Source organism: Eufriesea mexicana, unplaced genomic scaffold, assembly GCF_001483705.2.
Source record: "Eufriesea mexicana isolate 0111107269 unplaced genomic scaffold, ASM148370v2 scaffold5017, whole genome shotgun sequence".
In the NCBI taxonomy this organism is placed as follows: domain Eukaryota; kingdom Metazoa; phylum Arthropoda; class Insecta; order Hymenoptera; family Apidae; genus Eufriesea; species Eufriesea mexicana.
The window spans coordinates 405,656-427,681 of record NW_016912971.1 but is presented as its reverse complement, the minus strand read 5'-3'; the positions used below and the strand labels follow the sequence as shown (position 1 = coordinate 427,681).

Below are 22,026 nucleotides of genomic sequence, written 5' to 3'. Positions count from 1 at the left end.
TCGTGTATTTTCAGATTCCATTCATCCATCGTGCCCCCGTCTCTCGTGAACGGCTCACTCCCCCATACCGGTCTACGTGAATTTACAACTAAATCATGCATCATACACACATGTACAGCGGGCGCGACGTGTTCGTTTTGTAATGGTTCGTAGCTAACTAATCTTTAATTGCTGGGTCGCAGACAGAGTGTGACCTGGTTGTGTGCGTTACAGCGACCTTTCGAGACGCCATTCCCGATTATAGGTTGTTCGAAATAATTAATCGATTGTTTACTTAGATTCTATCATTCAAATATCCGGCGTCTCGAGAGCTTCGACGTGTCGCTTTAAATATCAGAACGTCTAAGCAATATTCAAGTCATTCTCTTCTCATTCGATTCTTCTTCTTTTTTCAGCAAATAAAGTCTCTCTGGATTCGTTATTTTTAACATCATCTCCGAAGGATCTGCACATTTTGAGACCAGGTAAAGAAATATCTAACAGTTGAACGAAACGGGAAATATCCCATTTAAAAGCTCGGCGACCACGAGTTTTAAGAACGTCTCAAAATACTGTTTTATCTCGTTCCAGCAAACAGTGGCAGAGGATTTTGAGCGAAGCAACCGAACACGGCTGGATAGATGAGGATGGTGTACACGTTCATTTCAGAAGCGAGCCGTATCATCATCATCGCGCACGGTCGAGTGGATCATTTTTCATTTATACGCGCCGGATAATGTGTATCATTGAATATGTCACTAATTGCTCGACGGGAGGATAAACATTTTTTGCGGAGATAAATTAAACGGTCGCAGTGCCGGACAAGATAATTAAGTATTACGGTATGGTGTTACGTATGTGATAATAATCTCGCCATGTGTCGACACACTCTCTTCTTGACCCGACCCGTCGTTCTTTCTCCCTGTCCCTCTCTTGTAGCCGAAGAATGTAAGGACACGATCAGGGGAAACGACGACGACGACGACGACGGCCAGCCTCCAGCGAAGAGGGAGAAGGGAGCAAACACGTCGGATAAGAAAGAATCTGTGGTAAGGACAATCACCCGGGAGAGGTCGAACGTTCCCTGTGTTGCGAGACGACGAAAAAGTCCAAAAGGATTTCCCCGCAGCGAAACGAGGAATTCGAAAAAGAAAATCACCGACGCGTGCATTCCCGATTCAAGGGATTTTTCAAAACCTGGCTAACGCGCGTTGCACCGAACCCATGTGCTTTTGTGCTCGCGACGACGCGAGGAAGGAGCGATTTCACACGCTCAAAGTAATCCGGGGATCTCACACACGATACGGTGGTGTCTAACATTTTGGATGTTTCTCATAACGGAAGTCGAAGCTTTCTGCCTAACACGGAGAACACATTATGAAGGAGGACAGGAAGAGAAGTGACGTTTGATTAGTTGCGAAATGGCGTACAAATAAATTACCATCGCGATGAACATCGGGAACGAGGGAGCAGCAGCTGAAAGAATATCATGGAAAAGACGAGCAATCTGGCGGATATTCCATTTCGTCCCGGGGCAAAGCGTTGGTAATAGAGCATTAAAAAGGATCTGGTTTTTTTTTCCCACGGCTTTTCATAATTAGTCGTCGTCGTCGTCTGCTGGAATAGCGATGCATATCTCGCTCCCCACTAATTGTTTGACACCGAATCAACATCCTACCGTGGCGTTTACATTTCAAATCGTCTTACTCGCGGCTCTCGGGAGCAGATAACAAGGTATCTAGTAATGCGAGCACCGGGCCTGATAATTCACTTACTAGCAGGTAACGATTTCTCACATTTAATTAGCGAGGGATCGCGATTTGCCAACAGGGTGAGAAGAGTTCGGCTCTAAGCTGGCTTTTAATTAGACGTAAAGGGAAATAAAAGTAGAAAGCAAGAAAAAAGGAGGGAAAAGTATGCGAGTGTGTGCGTGAGCGTGTGTGTATCGCGTTACAGGCGGACAAGATTGATAAGCGAAGATCTGGCATTTCCTGCTAAGCGTTGCGCGCAGCTTACAGCTGTTGTGCACCGTCCAGAAGCTCAGGTTGGATCGCGAACCCGTTCAGGAACAAGAGGGACCGGTTTAAGCGGTTTACATCGCGGCTACTTTCTCCGTGACAATAACAATGCACTTTGTGCTTCGATAATGCACGAAATGGACGAGTAAATAACAAGCATGCCACGAATATCTTCTTTTTCTTTCCACGAGACGCACTGCATTACCACGGGTCAGATTTATGCAACGGATTACAATGGCCATGTGTATAAAGAAGAAAGGCGCATGTATTATTAATTTCAAGAGGAAATTTTAACGCTGTTCAATGTCTGACGCAAAGATAAGAAATAAATTGCTCGTAGGTAATTAAGCAATCACCCAATCAAACGAGGTGATTATATCGCGTATGATTATACGTTGGACAAGTATGTTGTTTCCTCCGTAAATCATTTGATTCCGAAGCTGTTATTTCCATTGGCGTATTTCCACCGATCGCAGTTGGGTAGGAATTAACGCGACCGGATCCTACGAGAAATTCCTCCAGCGTTATCGTATCTGCCGCGTAAACTAATAATAAAGCGATCAGCTGGGTAGGGTCAAGCGTATAGTAATTCTAACGGGCGCAATTACAATGCACAACGAATCATTCGTAATCGTATTTTCCGTCTCGAATCGCGCGTAGTAAGGAAAGATAACGAGTGTAAAAATTTGCATTCGTCACGTGTCGCACATCTCCTCCTTTTTTCTATTTTCCTCTCGCATTCTCTTTCCTTCGCAAATTGTGACAATTTATACCCGTGCCGTTGATACGTTTCAGCTTGCGTCGCTAATTATCTTCGTTCCGTGATTCTAATGGAGCGTGCAGACAGTACTGGGATGCACATTATTACGAAACAAACGAATGAGTAATAAACGAGTAAACGGTGAGAGCAGCCGGGCAAATGGTAAATATTAGTGATTCATGTTTACAAGCAATAACGATCCACTAAGTAACATTCCTCCGTTCCTGCTCTTTCTCTGTTTCCCAGGTAGAAAAGAAATTTACTTGGAGCAAAGGAGGGGGATACAAAAGGTTCAGGCTATTTCAAGACCCTTCCTTCGCATTGTGCGTTGTACTTCGACCGGGAATGACCGACAAACCGTCTTCGAAGTCTCTTTTCCAATCCGCCCCGGGAGCCCCTTTATGCGATAACAATACGCTTAATAACGTGAAAAATAGGCTTATATAATTCGGCAGAAATTTGTATGACGAATTCGACAAGAGAATACAATGTTGCAGCGCTATTGTTTCTACCATTCGTGCGTGACATTGGTTTAACCTGCGGCTACAAATATTTCCGCAATGATGCGGCATTTCCGGGCGAATAGCATTTTTTCCACTTAAAGGAGACCAATAAAATAATGAACCGTAATGCAGATTATGCTTCGCTAACGAAAGTTTGTGTAAGTTGACCTTACTGCTTTCCGGCCGCAACGTTCACTCGCTATTCTATATCATTTGCATCGCAAAAGATGGTAAGACCATTTTTTAATTAGCATATAAAGCGACGTGTTTTATGTATGAGTACGTATAATCTTCATGGAAGCGATCAGAATCGAGCAGCATTTGTTTAGTCGCAGATCTAGCGATCGTTTATCGGTAATTTAATAATTTCCCCTAACAGATACTACTCGTTCGAAAACAGCAATTGTGATGCCGCAATGAAAGCAATTGGAGGTCATTTACTGATATGAAAACACAACAGAGACAGTCGTTCTCTTTCCAAAATAATCTATCTATCGCAAATGCCCGGTGATTTTCGTTCGTTTCGCATTGAAAAACGGTGTTTCGCTATGTTCGCAATTTGTACGAAGGCAAGCGGCCAGAAAGCGGCAGGGATGCGTCCAGTTGTCATTGTTGCTTTTATCTATCAACGAAAATTATAGCTCGTTAACGAAGACGACCGTGTCAGCCGGTTTGATATCGCGGTGTACGGTAAAAATAACGATTAACGGTTGCGTTTGCGATAAATCATGATAAAAGGTACTTGTAGCAACGTGAAAGAGCTTTCGTTGCCTCGTAGACGTAACGTACACTATCGTGGGCTCTAGTGTTGGATCTTTTTTTGGCTCGCGCCAAGCACAGATAACGAATTCGATTTATGCTCGTTTCGATGTACGCCGATAAAGTTCTGCGTAATTAAAGCGTTCTATTTCGAAATGATCTTGATCGGTGCTCACCAGCCTTTTCCGTGGTAGTCGAACTCGTTTTCAGTTCATGCTTCGATAATTTCAATCGTACACCTTCGATATTACATACACAGCTCGAAATAATCATCTACACTGCTCAGACAAATCGCATTTTCCATCAAAATATTCTGATACCTATTTTTAGTCCTTACATGTAATATTCGTATATGTATATATATGTACATTTGGAGTCATTTCAAGTACCGTATTATACTGGATTTCTTCTCTTGGATGACACGCATGTTTTGGAACTATAAGTTCCCTATTGGATAAACCTTATCCATGCTTGTGTTTGCTCTACGCAACGATAAGATTCGCAATTGAAAATTTGTTTTCGAAAATCCCTCTCTTTTCTTTCTTTTTTCTTTTCAGAGATAAATTTCAGTTTGCCGAGCGTTGATAATCGAGAATTGGTCCTTGTACTTATTTGAACTGCTCGCAAAGTAGCACACTGCAAGATTCCAGAGAAACACTCACTGCTCAAACTAAGGAGGTGATCTAAAAAATTGAGCCAAACGTCAGATTACACATTGAACTATCTATAAACATAAAAATAAAAACAAAACAAAAAAAAAGAAAAAGAAAAAATAGAAAAAAAAGATAAAATACTTCACTAAGGTGTTTCATAACGCGAGTATCTCTCAGTGCATTTGCATCCGTGAACTTGCAATTATTTTGAGGCCTGTGCGTTGCTGTATCATGTACACGGTATCTCTTTCAGGCTGAATGCTTGTTTCACTTTCCTGAATCGATTGGAAACACGATCCTCTAATTATTTTGCACGGTACGCAGTTGTTTAACGAAAATTGCATCGTGGAAAGGCGTTAGAAGCGTCTCGCAATGTCGGATATTAAACCACATTGGGTTTCGTATTACTTCCACAAGGTCTTCTATCCTTGTGATGTAAATTTATGTCCATACTGGGAAAGGAAGCAATACGTGGCCTTACCAATGTTCTACGATATCATTATCTGCGAGTTCTTAAAAGAATTCATCGCTTTAAAACACAAGCTAGATCCTGGGGCTCCCGTTGCTCCTCCCTACACAGCCAGTAAGGCAAATTTTTGTGTTCTGCTTCAAAATATATTATTTCAAGTTCAAAATGCTTATGTAAATGATGAATAATATACGTACGGTGAGGTCTGAATAATTATCGCGGAATTTGTGAGTGAACCTTAACGCTAGAACAACCCACCTGTAATACGCATCTAGATATAGTTTACATAATTAATGGTAATTAAAGCATATATGAATTAAACAATAACCGCGTTATATTGTATAATAATAATTATATTTATAATGATACGTAATTACGTTATACGATACGTTTGTACGTGGAGTAGAAAGTAACGATACTTTTACCAAAAGCAGCTGCAAATTTCCAATAATTACGACGAGAAAAAGTCTATAAGCAGCCATTTTGACTCGTTTGGTAGTTCTAGCGTTAATACCGTTCAAAATGAAAACACTGTTAGCGTCGGTTAAAATTCGTCGTTGTTATAATATAACAGGTGAAACGGTTCTTTACGATACGCTGTTACGTATCTATATGTTTTTCTCCAACAGGAAAAATAAGCAACGTAGAGCGCAGCTAAAACGTTCATAAATTAATCTCGTCGAATCAACGCAGCAAAGTTAAACGCTCAACCCTTTAATTGCACGAGTTGGCAATTTGCTCTAATTGGTTTTTATTACTCTTTTCGAGCAATATTTTTTGACTCGCCGAACAATATTGGCCCGCCTGTAACGCGCTGGATGGGGCGGGGAATAATGAAAATTAAAAAAAAATCTCTCGAGCTTTGATATCGGCATGGAAAATCTTGCCTGCGCATTTCAATACGCTTTTTTACGGTGTGGAGAAAAGTTTTCGTGTAACCGTATTAAGAAAGGTGATCCTCCGTCTTTCGACTATATGCAACACGCGCACGAACGCGCGCGCACAGCCGGTATGGTGAAAAGAACAGTTGTTGGCCGAGCGAAGCGCACTGAATGGAAGCTATAAACCGAGCAAAAAGGCGCAAACGAACAAACTACAAATTGCTCCAGCGGCCAGCCTCTTAAACGTCGCTGGTGTGTAAACAAAAATAATCCCATAATTATTTACAGGAAGGAAAAGGAAAAAAAGAGGTTAGAAAAGCTCGTGGAATTAAGAACGTGTAAACGCATTAATAACATGTATCGTATCTTGTGTAGCATACAGTATAAAAACATCGCTTGCCACGAGCGAGGCAAAAGGGAGGAGGGAGAAGAAGAAAAAAAAATGAAAACGGCACTGCGCGCGATGGGTCGAGCGAGGTTTGCGTAGGTCTGCACGCGCGCACGCAAGAAACATGACGATCCATCAGCGAATAACATTACTGGTGAATCTGTGACACAGGTGAGACGTGAGCATAGGCAGCGACTAATACACGTCCGAATAAACGGCGTTAATATTTGATAGATAGAAGCTAGCTTTTGGAGGTTAATAAATATAAGATGGCGTTGAAAATAAATATGAGAATAGTGGAAACTCTAGGGGAATAATGAAAGAAAGAGATGGGTAGATAGAAAGAAGAGAGAGAAAGGGAAAATGTTGTTTCGCTCACCTCGAGTTCTTCGTAGGTGCGGAAGGCAAGTATGGCAAAACCGTCGATAATGTCCTCTTCGAAGGGAGGCTCCTTCTGGTTGGCAGCCGCGAGGGAAGACTTCTTACGAGGCCTCGGGGGTCGCGGTGGCCTGGGCGGTCGCGGTGGCCTGGGCGGTCGCGAATGGCTGTCACGAGGATGACCGGTCCTGGCGAGTCCGAGGCCAAGACCGGCGGCGGGGTCCTCGTCCTCGCCGCTGTGGCTGTCCTCCTCGTCGTTCGGTCGTTGCCTCGTCTGTTGCTGCTGCTGTTGTTGCTGTTGCTGCTGCTGCTTCGCGGTGGCCAAACTCTCCCTTTGCGCCAACATACGCTGGGCTCGTTCTCGTCTCCGATTTCTCTGGTTCCGTTGTTTCGCCTCGATCTCCATCTCGAGGCAGACGTCCTGTTCCCGTACGAGGGGCCGTTGTCGTGCCTCGCTACGAGCTGGTCGTCACCACCTCACGATCGAGGTGCCCTCAACGATTCAGCTTCCTCGATTGCACAGAAGAAGCCGTGAGAAAAGTGGAGACGATCCGGGAACGACCACGATAAACGCGAAAACGACGTGAACGATGACAAGCGTTGTATCGTGGTGTCGTCGAGCATTCTACTACGGTCGTCTTTAATGCTTCTTTACCGTGAGAGGAAGAGAAAATCAGGAGACACAGACAGAGAATGAGAGAAAAAGAGAGAGAGACAGAGAGAGAGAGAGAGAAGGAGAGGAGGATGGTGGAATGGAAAAACAGAGAAAACGAGAATAAGTGAATAAGAGAGACAGATGGAGCGAGGGAGAAAGAGGGGCCAAGGGGAACGAACAGGAGGTGGAGAGAGAGCGAGTAAGAGAGCACACACTGCCTTCGGATACACACTCTCACAAGACAGGACGTTTACCGACGGGACACACGCATCTATAACACTAGGCTCGATTCCCTGTCTTCTTGTATTCCAGGAATCAGTGAGTTCTATAGAATGGAGTTAACGAGAATTTTCGTTGGAAAAGACGTTCAGGCGGTCATACGGTGTCACATCGATCGCGCTGCCGAGGAAGAGGAGAGAGTCCGGTGCGTGGCGAGGAGGCACGCGAAACACGCACGCACAGGGCGGACAGACGGAGAGCGACACACGGAGAGAAACAGAGAGACACTGGGCACAAACGGCACTATCATCAGCGAACACACTGTGCGCAATTAAACACGAATCACAGGCATGCTTGAACAGCTCCAATAGTATTCCAATGTATCGACCATTCGAGTCGTTTCTTTTTCGCCATGATCACGATCATCATCATCATCTTTCTTCTTTTCTTTCTCCTCTTCCTCCACGTCGTCGTCGACGACGTCCACCACCAGCACCAGTAACACTGCCGGCTTTCGCGAGCTGTCTTGTCGTGCTCGTCCCGAGAAAATGCTCGTTTCAATGATAAACTGGCACGTATTATCGTTGCTCGACAGTGCCTCCACGAGTTGCCGTGGCTAGATGCACCCTGCGAGGGCACGAAGTACACCGATTGTTTGGAATGGCGGATCGAACGGGCACGCACGGTTGCCGCATCGTGTGGTAAAAATGGCCGCGACCTGCCCACACCGTGCTCGCGGTCTCGCACCTCTCTAACGTCGTCGTCACGGGACGATGACGCGTATCCCGCACTGCCACCGATACATCTTCGATTCGCAGCCACGGACACGAGCTAGGAAACCGACCAACCTAGCACACGCCCCGAATTACGCGTGTACGACGCGATCTCTCCTCTATGCGCTGCTGCTGTTCTTGCTGCTGCTAGCACGGCTATGCATTTCTGTCATCCGTCTATCTCTGTTTCTTTTCCTCTCTCCCTCCTTTCCTCTTTCTCGCTTCCTCCTCTACCACCTTCTGCTCGCTCTGTCTCTTTTCTACTCTAATCACTATTTCTCTCTGAATACAACGACCGAGAACATGGCGTACCTATGCTTCAAAGACGGACATACGAACAGAGATACGCTCGATGTGTTCTGTTGCCTGGGGTCGTGCCTCTTACACCATTATATTCCCCTCTCTTTGGCTTCTTTGTTCTAGTTACTTTTATTTTGTCACTAGACCACGGTTCACAGCACCACCTAGATGAATTGAAGATGATCCTTTATCTGTTAGTGTAGGTATTGGCCGTCAGTTGGAGCCACATGCTGCGTGTCGTTTTCATTGGCGGGTAAGGGAATCGATACCAAAAAATTAAATACGAAACGTGGTGATTTAAACGTACTTGATCTATCAAATTTTCGAGAAAGCAGTGGCCATACAGCACGGTAGTATCGTAGAAACTTATCCCAGCAAGTATGTGATTATAAAAATAATGATCAGCAATTTACCTCTATTTTCTTCCAGAGGTAAAAAGTCGATGACAATATAATCTTTAACAACGAAGAAATTAGAACGCTTATTATCGATCTTTGACCATTCGATACTCGCTTTCACGCGATTTCTGTCGATGGATAATTGCATTAACATCACACCAAGAAAAGGCGGTTTGCTCATATTCTTTCTTCGAATTTCACTATTTCGCAGTGTTATATTAGAAATCCGGTAAACAATTTATCTAATTTAACCTATAATTTTATTGATTTTTTGCTCCTATACGATCTCCATCGATGAATACAATTTTCAGTTTATAATGATATCATAACTCTCTTTCAACGAAGGAAACTGCAGAAATTACCGTTCGTGGAAAAAGTCAACTCTGGATCGACGCATTAGGCCGCACCTGCAAAGGCGCGCCTCTTTTGAACCAGTTCACGGGACCAATTACGCCCGCTGAACAAACTTGTCTCGTCGTATCATGCTGTTGATTTTGTTCAGCCGCTTTTGGCGATGGCCACGTTTCCAAATCCATATAGGTAAGCTTGCCCTGGCTCGCAACTGACGTGGGCCGTCTTCTTGCTTACCTACATACATGAAACATACATACAGCGTCTTCCATACGGCTCGTCCTCCCGGAAGAATAATTCGAGGTCGATCAGGTGGATTTTCATACTATCATGGTTCTGTTTCAGACTTCCAGTTGGCGACTTATTTAGCGTGTCGTACAAAGTCAATGTATTATGTTTATATGGTTGATGCCTGATTAATTGCAATACCACTTGACACGTTGTTACTCTTCTATCGTTCGAGCAATTTCTGCTATTGACATTGGCATGATTACTCGATACGATCGTAATACCAGAGACCAATGACGCGTGCTTCTCTCCAAGGATACTACGATTGCATGCTGTATATAGAGAACGAGATTAGCGCCAAGGAAAACCAGGATAATGAAATTACGCGCGGAGAGAAGGCACTCAAGAAGTTTTACTACAAGATCATTCATTGGTTTCTGAGATTTTCTTAGAAACGATAATGATATCGCAAACACTAGGGTAGGGTCTTAATTGACCTTCTTTGCGTTTTTAATCGCTATAAATAAGGTGTTTTATCTTCGAATTAATTTCTATTTAAAGCATTTGTAACTTTCATGAAGTAACTTAATTATTGCTGCAAGTGAATTCATTAGCTTGGATAACGTTATTGAATCTTAAACACATATATTATTCCATAATTAAGCGATAAAAACGATTGTAGCATTTCTGAGAAGTTATTTAAGTCATTTATTTCTTATTGTAATCTCGTGGTACTTTACGTAAGCGAAATGCAAAATTCTCTGAACGCGAGGTACTTTTAAACTACGTAGCCGTGCCAATAGTACCTATTACAGTTTCACTGTTGAGTGTAAACAGAGCGCATCGATGTAGTATTGAGTCATGGAATAACGGTCGACAGCAACGTTAACGATAATTATAAAAGCGACACTCTTCTAACTATTCTACGATGTGGAAAGTGTTACCTAATTCCTTGAAGAAGAATCAATTAACATTTGCACATTTCTAGGATATGTTAATGTCGTTCTTTTTTTTTTTCTGCTCTTTTCTTAAACAACCTTTTTTGGTACCGGACGAAACAGGCGTGAGCACAGATATTAAGATACGATATTTTGATTATGTTCACGGATGATTCACTTCACACGCACGCGATATAAGGTATTCACTTGGAACGTTGCATTTGCATATTAACCCTCAGCGCTAAGAATAGACTTCTGAAAATGTATTCGTCGCTTCTGTCCAGATATATTTTTCGATAACCCATTTAAGAATGTCCATATGAAACGTGACTCGATGTAAATTATCTACCTAATTTATTAATCTTAATCGACGATAGATTTCGAACGTCAAACGCACGTGATTTGCCTACATGTACTCGTTTAATGGATAATTAGGCGAAAAGATTGCTTCAGAGAATTCATATTTGAATCGCCAGCTCGTGCCTATATTTCAATTAAAATCGCATGAAAAACATTCTGTTTAGTACTTAATACTTGTGTTACATATTAATGTTCTATACACTGATTGTCCCATTAATATTTATATTCCAGGCCAAGAGTTGAATTTAAAATTATGCCTAGCTGAAATCTGAAATGCATTCGAAGAAATTATATACATAGTTTTTTATTTTGCATTCTTGCTGTCATTTGAACGAAGATGATAGACGGCATAATTGAACTATGACAACGATGGATTTCTTAGTTTTATGAACGTCATGGAGGATCGGTTGTGACCTGCTAACCGATTTCATCGAAACACGGATGTCCTCGTCCCCCGCTGTCATGTCCCTTGCAGGTATTGTCCCTGTTTCGATCGTTGTCCTTCCCCTAACAAAGGGAACCTTTAGCCTTGCACAGTACTTACGCATTTTGCACTCTTCATTCAGCGATCAGTCTCGTCACAGAATTATTTTATTACTTGCTGGTGCAAATAGCCACACCAAGGATGTAAATAAACAAATATATTTATATCAAAGTATGGAGAAACAGATGAAAAATATAAGTACAATCTTCAGTTAAAAAGCGTCAGGTGATGAATTAATTAAGGTACGTTAATGAGATAAGAAAACAGAGTTTAACACCGCATGTTTTAATTTGCTCCTTCTCGTTATGTTACCATACTTAGCATCCTCTTCCACTTTTCCAGCGAGCCAGAATTTCTAATAGAACATCGATTCGGACAATCGGCTTACCTATAGAAGAGACTACCGGTTCCCGGTCGGATCCAGCTTGATCTCATCACAACCGATAGTTCGGGCACGCTTCGTGCCGCTCCGGCGATCTTCGTCTCCCACTGGGAGCACCCCGACCGGCGGATCCGTCAGAAAGCACTCGACGGACGGACAGTATCGTGAGCGCTGGCCACGGCAGCATGCGCGGGAATTTGGTTTGCCGCTCGTTACTTGACTTTCCATGCTGTGACATCTCGCTTGTCACTTGACGACTGGTTCGACGACTATTCAAACGACTTCCCTTTATCTTATCACGTGTGCGCATATATTTGTAATCGGAACAACGAGATATAGAAGAATTATTGCACTTGATCCATCCACGGATTTAAGAGCAGCGGTCATCGGAGTACGATAGGAATCAGGTGAATGTAAACACGACTCTTTCTTTCCTCTCTCACTTGTTGGCTCTCGCTCTTCGCTAAGTCCAGATGCATCTCATTCTTTACTGTTCTCTTTCGTTGGTTACCGCGGTTCTAAAACGCGTGTACTTTCTTAGAGAAGGCTGGCCGCTCCATCGAATCGCTTTTTCCTCGAGGATGTTACGAGACTGGCATTGTCAGCTTCTTACGTAATTTGCCGTGCACGAGCACCGATGGGAATCTTCCCAGTGCATCGGGTGTAAAGATACGTTTCTAGTCCGGGCCCTTTTTTCTTTGACCGCTTGCTCCCGATACGACATTGATTTTCCGCGATCCTGCCTACCCTTGCGTGTTAATTTGCAATTTAGTTGCTGATATTTGTAAAACGATAGTCGTACGTAATTAATAGGTCGAATTAATTTCATCGCAAGGCCTCGTCAGTGATTAATTGTTGCGGTGTATGAACACGATGCAACGTGATTTATTTTTCTTCGCATGCTCAGAAAAGCGGTCAAACATTTTCTACCTTGGAATTCTAAACTCACTGAATTATTGAATTCTCCTTTACCGTTTCACCTTTGAATCCAAGTCATCTAGAGTTAAATGAACTCGGGGTAATTTAGGTACGTCGTTTTATTAGGCAATGTCTGCTTTGTAACGTTTACACGATGCGTTCCAACGAATAATCTTCTCTTTCCAGATAAAACAGGATAAAAGAAGGATGTGCGTCGCGTATAAATTTGCCGCGCTTATCATTTTCCCTCAAAATGGCGACGTCCTTGTCGAGGTCACGTGTTCATCGCATTACACGCATACCGCCCACGAGTGTCCACCTGTTCTCCGATTGCTCTATTTATCTGTCGCTTTTCGTTCTTCAGCCACGCATTTAAATCACCAGCGACCTGTTGAGCGGTGATTTAAACGCCGTCAGCGAACAATCGCGTTCTCTGCTCAATGCACAATCTGCGCAATTGAAGATTCTTGTTCGACTTATATTAGCTCTATATTATTTTCCAGTCTCATCGTGACACGGAATGATTAATCTGGGAAACTGCTAATCCAAAGTGTTCCTAATTCATCATTGACTGCAACGACGTCACGAGCAACGAGTTATTTAAAATTCTCCTTGCATCTTCGTGACGATATAAGATGCAAAAGATATTCAATAGATACTACCGAGGAGTATTTTCTTGCACGATGGAAGTCCAGAAACTTCGTTGCGTACGCCGTGACAATGGAGCAGAAAAACGTCTTCCACGATGGACAGTTTTCACTTGTTTAGCCGCACACCGTCATGACACATGCCTGACGTCACACGCATATCCAATGAGAAGAAGCCGCCGACACGGTCGTATATAGAATCGTCGTTGAAGCGTGATGTCAATACGAATCGCACCTGTTTTTCAGCTTCGTCTCGATCAGCGTCGCGGATTCGTTCGCGAGATACCCGTCTTGACTCTCTCTCTCTCTCTCTCCCTCTCTCTCTCTCTCTTTGCGGTGAGCACGTTAATTGTCACCGGTCGGAACGTCGATGTGTACCGGTTCGAAGTGGCCGACGATTATTTTCTCTGGTAGCCGTCATTTGCTCTAAGACGGCACGTTATAAGCCTAGATTCTAGGGGAGGAAAAATCCAGATACTTACGTACCTGTTCCAGCCAAGACGGGGAGAGCTCGTGCGTAATTCCAACCGCAAGGACGCAAGTGTTCAATGGCGTAGGCTAACGTTTTCGTTCAATCTTGGTCCATTAATTCGCGTGATTCCGTCGACACAGTCGTACAGGATGTTTCATTATCGATGTTTCCAACGTAGATGAAAGGACAGACGTAATTGCATTTTCGGGATACCATTTATCTGCTGCCTTTATCTGTAATATCGCCTATGAGCGAACAAATTTTGAGTCTTCTTTTTCATTCTTCTTAGCTACTGTCCGAAGCTTCCGTTCAGGTCTTAGTTTTGCAACCGATGTCTGTTTAGATGCAAGTAAATTCGCTTTGAGTCTTGGACCAAGGGGTTAAACGGTAGGACAAATACGCCACTGTGGTCGGAAACTGGTCGTACGTGGCGCACGCGTGTCTTTAACCATCTCGATATCGTATCGCAGCCCATATCGAGGTGGTCGCGACCACAGACCCGCGTGCCACTGCGGCCTTCGACTTCCATGCAGAAAGAGCGTCCTGATGAATTATTATGCCCCGCCTATACACGTACACGCGCTTGCTGAACATACGTGGTCACGATTACGCTAGAAGCGTTAAATAGGCTGCATCTTCGATGCCTCCAACCGCATCGAGATGACCCCATTGCTTCATGCATCTCGATTATCCCAGTGGTTCCCGGAATCGGCAAATTGCACGTCGTTTTTTGCTATTTAATCGTTCAGCCTTATTCCTGGATAAATCAATTTACCTTTCCACGCATACGTCCGTGTTATTTGAAGAATTCGCCATTCATGGAAGGGATCTAAATATTTATGTGTTGAATCGTTTCAGGGAAACCGGATTATCGGATTAAAAGGCGCGCTTTTATTGGAAGAATCCGTGAACCAATAATTTCACTTCCTGTCACGACGACTTCTAACAGCATCGGGATTCACCAGCAGGCATGATCGAATGATGGAGGTGATTTCAACACGCCGATACGAGGCTCGTCCACCGGCAGCGAGCCATCCACCCATTCTCGTGAGTAGATCTCTCTCGGCTTTATACCTTATAAAGGAATAAATCATTTGTTCTTGTGCTCAGAGTCAGACATACAGATATCGTTACGATCTTTTACACAGTCAGAAAAACAAGTTTAACCATGCTGATTTTTTCGCTTTTCAGATCGACCCTGAGAATTCTGTGGCTTTGGTCAAAGAAGGTAATTCCGCCAACGTCATTGTCATGCATTGTTTGTTCGTGATGCGGACGTTCGAGTCGTGATTCAAATAACTAGATACAAGATAAGAACGAAGGCGTGTCGCGCGCGAACCGAGCTCTGGCAAACATTTACCGTGCAGAGTATTAACGTCAGTAGAGTTCCTCTTATTCTTGTTCGACGTCGCGAAACGGATCACTGCAATCATCGACTTCTACTCGCACCACTTCTCTTCTTCTCCTTGCTCTTCTTCGTTCTTCCATTCTTTATCCTTCCCTTCCCTCCCCAGCCTTCCGTCCATTCGTTCAGTCAGAGAGATTGGTTTTTCGCAATAACGCCGGCATTATATAGTCTAAGACGAAAGAGTACCCGCTTCCGCTTTCAGAGGAATGGGAGACTCGCAAGAAAAAGGAAATAACCACCACCAGGCAGATCGAGACAAGAGTGAAGCGACAGGTTGTACTCGAGGATGGCGAGGTCGTGGTCGATTCAGGGCCCTTGGTCACCACGAATACTACCGAGGACGTCGAGCAACAGGAACATACCACGCAAGAAGTAGGTCTACATCACGGAATTCATTCGACAGAACCTTCGAGTTTCTATTATTTGACCGATCTTTCTTGTCAGAGACGGACAACCGGTGACCAACCGCAAGAAGTTGAATGGCCAACAGGTGGAAGGAATTCTGCTGATGGCGGTAGCATAGTTCAAAAAGAATTAAACGAGACGGTGGTGAGAAGTCGCGAGGAGATCGAGGAAACACTGGAGACAGAGGATCGTCAACAGCTGGGAGATATCTCGGACGAGGTATATCCACGCGACACACCCACACCTAAATTCCACCTGCGCGTGCCGTGATACGCCGGCGTGTATGCACGTTCTTTCTCTTTCTTGGCGCGAAAAGGTCAGCTCGCTTCTCGCCAAGGCTCATCCCACATGTACCCGTAATGGCACTCGATCTTGGGAACAAATACAATCCTCACTTTTGGGCCACTTCCTTTCCCGGTCTGGAGAAATTTTGGGCTCCGAAGTGGCTCAATACATTCAGGTTTCTGATTTGGTCAAGGCTAACTTGGGCGGAGTGTCGCACTACGAACATCGAAGGACGCCTTCGTCTCTGTTTGGTCTACTAAATTTGCGAATGATGATTTCTTTTAAAGTATGTCACACAAGCTTTCTCCTAGAGAGGAGAAATGTGTTTGAAATGCTGTTTAACGTAACTGAGAAATTTTACGGATAATGAACAAGGCAAACAGAGGTGAAAATGGTATGCAACATGACCAAGTTAAGTGTGTACACGTAGGCACTTCCTAAATAACGAATATGAAAGGATCGTTAAACGTCGAATCGCAACATTTTCGCAGGATAATACTCATTTTTATACACTTAGACTGGTTGTATCCTTTTTTTTCTCTTCACGCCATTTCCTTGACACGATCTGCGAAAGCTCTGTAAGTATCGATTACCTAACCCTGTGTATATTTGCATTTCACACCTTTGTTAAGCTTCGTCTCGCATTTGCATGCGATGGTTCGCGCCAGCATCTACGTCACTCTTCGCTAAAACGCGAATTCCTTCACGTGGTAATCGCGAAAACCGCGAATCCCTAATTTTTCCGACCACTCGTCGAGCATCCTTACCAAGCGTCTGTGAATGCTTGTCAGCGGATGATTAATGAGGCCTGAGCGGAAAGAGGCGAACGCGGAAGGAAGCGGCGGTGCATCAGGAGAAGGCATGCAACAGGTGTATCGTGTGCCCGATGGTATTTGTCACGTTGCTTATCATAAATCTGCCTGGTAACGGGCCTGACAGGCTGAACAGCACCGAGAACATCTTCCTTGTGGCTGTGAAATTTCAACGAGCATCTAAACAACTGAATACCGATAACGGCGAGGAAGGTACCACGAAAACGGGATGCATCGTTAAAGGTTGGCTTTAAAAAGAAACCTCTTCGTGGCACAGTAACATTTCAGACGAACATTGTTGCACCTCGGAAAGAGCAACAGAAGAAGATAGAATCTACTTGGTACGAAAACGCAAGATCCTCCCTAGACTCGATCGAGCGTGCAACGAGGCTTACGGGAATAGAAGAGGAAATACCTTGTTGGAGGGGACTAGCTTCTGGATTGCAAAAGCCAGGCAACAGGTATACGCGTTCGCGCATGAACGATTCAGAAACGAAGAGGTCGGATTGTTCTGGATGAAGAAGAACGAAAGGAAAGAGAGGCTGAATGCGACACGAAGTAGGGATACATACGGTGGAGAAGCAGAGAGAAAGAGAAAGGAGAAGGACGAAGGAAAGAGAAGTTGTAGAAGAAAGAGCGACGAAGAGAGAGACTCATCGAGAAGTGGAAGTCGATGATCTCTCGACTTTGCTCTCCCTTCACCGAATGGCGACGAACGAGCTGAGATGCCACGATCGCAGTCACAGCAGCTGTTCCGTGCTCAAATATCTTCGGCGTTTCTACCTGGTCGCGGGCGACATACGTTCCAGAGATTACTTTCTTCGTTCTCATCTGTTTGCCGAGCATCAGGGGACATTATGTGATCCTTCGCGGCAACAACGTTCATCCTCGTCATTGTCTTCTTCGCTGACAGAGCGCCGGTACACGGCAGCCTCTATTTCACTTCAGATATGATCCCGGTGAACCTTCGCGAAAGAGTTTTGATCGAATCGTTAAACGAATGGGACATCTTGCGTGTTACAGTGGAATGAATATTTGGTGTCTATGAAATCGACAGGATAATTAATTGTACTCCGAGTGACACAATCTGCCGGTTAATTTCGTCCGCTTATTTCCAATCATTAATGACATAAGATGGTGTTGGATGAAGACTAACGTGTCCCGATGGAAAGATCGTAAAACGAATACGATTTCACGGTAAGTGCAGGCACGTTGCACGCGCGTAAATCGCTCTAGATACTCCCCTAGATCTCTCCTAATCCGAATACTAAAAACGGAGAACGTAATTGCGAGGTGAGCCACGTGTAAAACGAACTCTCGTGTCGACGTAAGAGCATAGCCAACGATCTGATGGATAGAGTACATTCAAGGTCATATATTCGACGAACCCTCGAAATTATCAGTGGTCTTCTAATTGAAGGACGTTTACCACGAGTACCAAGCCTGAAAACTCTGCGGTATGTACAGCATTAATTAGCTAAATGACCTTTAATGACCTCGACTAATCCAGGCCATTCTGCCTTTCTTGAATCGATGGCAACCTTCAAACGTCTGAGGTATTCTTACTTGCGAACAAGTTTTTCTCATTGCGTAATATCTGCCTTTAAAATCTTTCATGTTCCATTTTAATGGCAATTACTACAGCAGGATATCCCGCATCGGTAATATTTAATCGCTACGGCTGTACACTTTGTATAGCAGCGTGTAATTGTATAACAGTGTAGCGACGTTTTGCTTTTATACCGATATCCTTCGCAACCTGATTCGCGACGATGTCTTACGTTTATTGTCACGAATGTCGAATGTCGTGACCTTCGCTGTTAGAAACACCTTTCTTTCCACTTGTTTGCGGAGGGACCGCGTGCGAGAGCCGGACGATCCGGTTTATCACGGGCGAGATTTCGGTACGCGAAGTGATTTCCAGCAGATAATAACCGACCGGACCGTCCTGACTGGTTAAACGGTGACTTGTCTGGTTTCAGGCGTACCAGAAGGCGGTAAGAAGCAACAGGGGCGATCTGAGAGTGGCCCTTGCCGAATCTTGCAAGCAGTTGGCATCCCAAACGGGTCCCAGGGTCGTCCAGCATACGACCAAGTCGAACAAGGTGATCGACACGGAGAAAACCTTGGAGAAGAAGGAGCTCAAACCCGATGGATTGATCGTTACCGAGCGGAAACGAACAGTCGAGCACGAGGAGGTTTATTTCACGTTGTATAATTATTTTGCGATCGATCGATTCCTGTTGAAATCGATTTTCGTACTCCAACTGACTTTGATCCTAGATCAAGGACGACGAGGTCCCCGATGACGGAAATGCCGTGAATGGTGACGACGCGTCGGAGAAGAAGAAGGAAAGCTCACAGAGGTTCGTTAAAAAGAGGGACGAGGACGTGGTCGATTATATCTCAGGTGGCGAGAGGATCGCCCGTGAAATGCGCTACGTCGCAGAGACGACTGAAGGAGAACGAATCGGAGATTGGACACCGTCACCTACGGCCATGCGAACCACCCGTTTCCATAAATATTCTAGTAACTTTAATCTTTTCGATTTCCTATCAGTTACCAAGGTGTCTTCGAATCGGTAGATACGATTGATTGTTATTGCAGGCTTTCCTGCGGAGAGCTTCCCGGCTAGAAAGGATGTTTTAACGAAGAAACCGCTGGATTTCGAAGAGGAAGATGAAGCAAGGAAGTTCGAAACGTCCAAGTGGTTGGAGAGCCATTTTGGTAGCGAGTCGCGTTCTTCTCATGGATCCATCGATGCTGATGACTCTCCTCTTCCAACTAGCGCTAACACCAGCTATATTAACATTACTATGAAGTCTTGCGCGCCTAAAGAGCGGGATTATCAGAATGTGAACTCGAATCGTCATCAACGACGTAGCACAGGTCGCGATTCGACATCGCCTTCGGGATATTTTCATGGGATAAGCGAATGGTCCGAGAGATATCAGGGAAAAGGTATTATAATTGACATGTACTTTCTAAGAGATTGATGATTTTGTTTAGACGTTTGTATAATGATACGATGTCATGTATAATATTTAGAGAGGCAAAATCAAGGAAGAACAAGTTCTCCGTTGCAATACGTTGAAACAGTTCACACAAACGGACACGCTCATGATCACTCAAGGAACCAAGTCGAATCAACGTACTCGAAGACTTATGAATCGGTTCTTCGTCGTGAACACCAAGAATCGTTTGATCGGCCACGTACACCATCTCCACCTGTGCGACGAAGATCGAAAGAACAGGTATTCATTCTTGCAATTCTTGTCTACTTACCAAGTGCTCCGTTGAAACACGTTGAAAGAAAGCTGCTGATTTTCAGTGGGCAACCAGGTCTGAAGAGAAGACCAGTTTAAATGATTCAATACCAGGTCGAACTTCCAGTCCAGTTCACGTGGTACAAAGAACCTGGGAAAATCGTAATCGAGACGTTCAAGAGCAAACGATCGAACGAGACAAACGAAAGAAATCTACTTCGAGATCTCGATCGACGTCACCCATGCCGGAGTCGAGCATTCGCAACAGTAAAAAATCGAACGAAGTTTCGACATCGACTCCTGTCCGTCCGGCAAAAAGTGAATATGAAAAAATAAAAGAATTGTATTTCTTGAACGTTGAGGTTTATATATATATATATCTATTTTTTTAAATATTCAAGGTTCCGGACATTCGAAATATAAAATCGGGGAGTCCTTCAGGAAACTAGTAGGAAAATTACGTTCTGCCAGTAGTGAAAGGAAAAACAAACGTGCTCACAGTAGCTCCGTTTCTCAACTAACCCAGACTGACGACAGTGGACCAACATATATGCAATACAACGTGATCGACAAGAATATTCCTCTGGTAAACGAGAGGGATGTCGAGGAAAAGCCTCCCGAGAGGCCGCCACGGTCACCTAGGAATGCTACTATGAACAATAGTTTGAATAGGGTTACAAAAGCAGTCAGGACAAGCGACCACGTGGCGCAAGAGCAATGGCAACGCAGTGAGTCGACACCACCATTGCACAGGTATTACCTTGGCGAGGATCCCTTTGGAGGAAGCATCTACGGCCGCGAAAAGGGGTATCGAGATGCGAGAAGATCTGGGAAACCACGTGGTAGAACTGTCGCTGAGACAGAGTACAGGTAACCAGGCTAAGCTAAGCTTTAAAAAAAAACCATTAAACGGCTAATCGATGCATATATGCATTAGCTCGGTCTGTTGTACAAGTAAATCGTAAAAGTAAGAGCAGCGGTATCGTATTGCCCGACTGCGAAAGAAAGGCATAATCGTATGAGCGTCGAAAGACATTCCAGTAAGCTGATACAGATTTACATAATTGAATCCGTAGAACGGTGTGCTTCGCTTCTTGTTAAATTATATATGTATATATAGATATAAACACATACGTATACGTTTACGTTTCGATGAAAGTCGGTCGCTTCGACTGCTGGGTGAAGGCTGCATGAAAGGGAGTTTGAGCATGTTTCAAAGCCGCTATGTAGTTTCGTATCGCCTCGTCAGCCATCTCGAAGAACGATTCCTCCACAATCAATTGTCGAATCGACGCGTTTCAGCGTCGCGTCCAGTTCACTTGGCAGGTTTAGCAAGTCCACCAGTCGGCTAGCCAACGATCACGAGAGAGAGGAACACTTTAGGAGCACGCAAACCTTGCCGAGGAACCTACACGCTGGAGGACAATACGCTCGATCGCAGGTCCATTCGAGACGTCAGCAGCCGGTTTGCGGTGCGATCAAGTTGGGAACGTCGCACGCCACCGTTCCATCTTCGGCGAACCACTCGCGTCAGTATGGAAGCATGATCAATATTTCCATCAAGAACACGGTCACCTCACCGAAGATGGCAGTGCAGAGTAACATCCAACCGCCGGCCAAGCCGGAACGAACTTACAAGGCCTCGTTGTCGCGTAGCAAGAGCTTCAACATCGAAGCTGATAGAAATGGTGTCGACGTACCACCCCCTAGAATACCGTACACGTCTAATTTGCAATTGAATCGATTAGACGAGACGCCTCCCTTGAAGAGTCCAGGCATTTTGGCCAGTATCAACCGTAGCAACAAAGATTTGTTGAAGGACAGCAGACACGAGTATTAGATATCCTTCACTAAGTTGTTCAATTAGGAACTTTTTAATAATTTCATAATGAACTGCTTTTTGAAATACGATTGAAGTGGAATTTATCACGCTGGT

General features: G+C 44.3%; 2 protein-coding genes and 1 long non-coding RNA gene across 6 annotated transcripts in view; 2 read left to right on the top strand and 1 right to left on the bottom strand.

Annotated features, from left to right (window-relative positions):
* The window catches only part of LOC108551741 (uncharacterized), a 5,312-nt gene extending 962 nt beyond the window's left edge, over positions 1-4,350 (top strand). Inside the window, exons 3-5 of the long non-coding RNA XR_001890499.1 lie at positions 15-145; positions 396-464; positions 571-4,350. This is a non-coding gene — a long non-coding RNA (uncharacterized LOC108551741). The remainder of the gene's footprint in view (positions 1-14; positions 146-395; positions 465-570) is intronic.
* The window catches only part of tay (tay bridge kinase), a 22,387-nt gene extending 13,645 nt beyond the window's left edge, over positions 1-8,742 (bottom strand). For 3 of the 4 annotated variants that reach the window (XM_017906000.1, XM_017906001.1, XM_017905998.1), the window contains exon 1: positions 6,790-8,741. In XM_017906000.1, coding sequence (XP_017761489.1) covers positions 6,790-7,194 — 405 coding nt within the window. In that variant the 5' untranslated portion in view covers positions 7,195-8,741. Of the gene's footprint in view, positions 1-6,789 lie in introns of all 4 variants that reach the window. The other variant, XM_017905999.1, reaches the window with a different exon arrangement.
* Positions 8,743-12,035: 3,293 nt separating this feature from the next.
* On the top strand, positions 12,036-22,002 carry chas (chascon). Its single transcript, XM_017906005.1, has 12 exons — positions 12,036-12,283; positions 14,772-14,960; positions 15,105-15,141; positions 15,524-15,693; positions 15,766-15,945; positions 18,806-19,021; positions 19,107-19,353; positions 19,432-19,785; positions 19,873-20,078; positions 20,156-20,408; positions 20,492-20,960; positions 21,393-22,002. Exons 2-12 carry the CDS (start codon positions 14,892-14,894, stop codon positions 21,928-21,930), a joined length of 2,739 nt encoding a protein of 912 aa, XP_017761494.1. The 5' UTR covers positions 12,036-12,283; positions 14,772-14,891; the 3' UTR covers positions 21,931-22,002.
* The last annotated feature ends 24 nt before the right edge of the window (positions 22,003-22,026 follow it).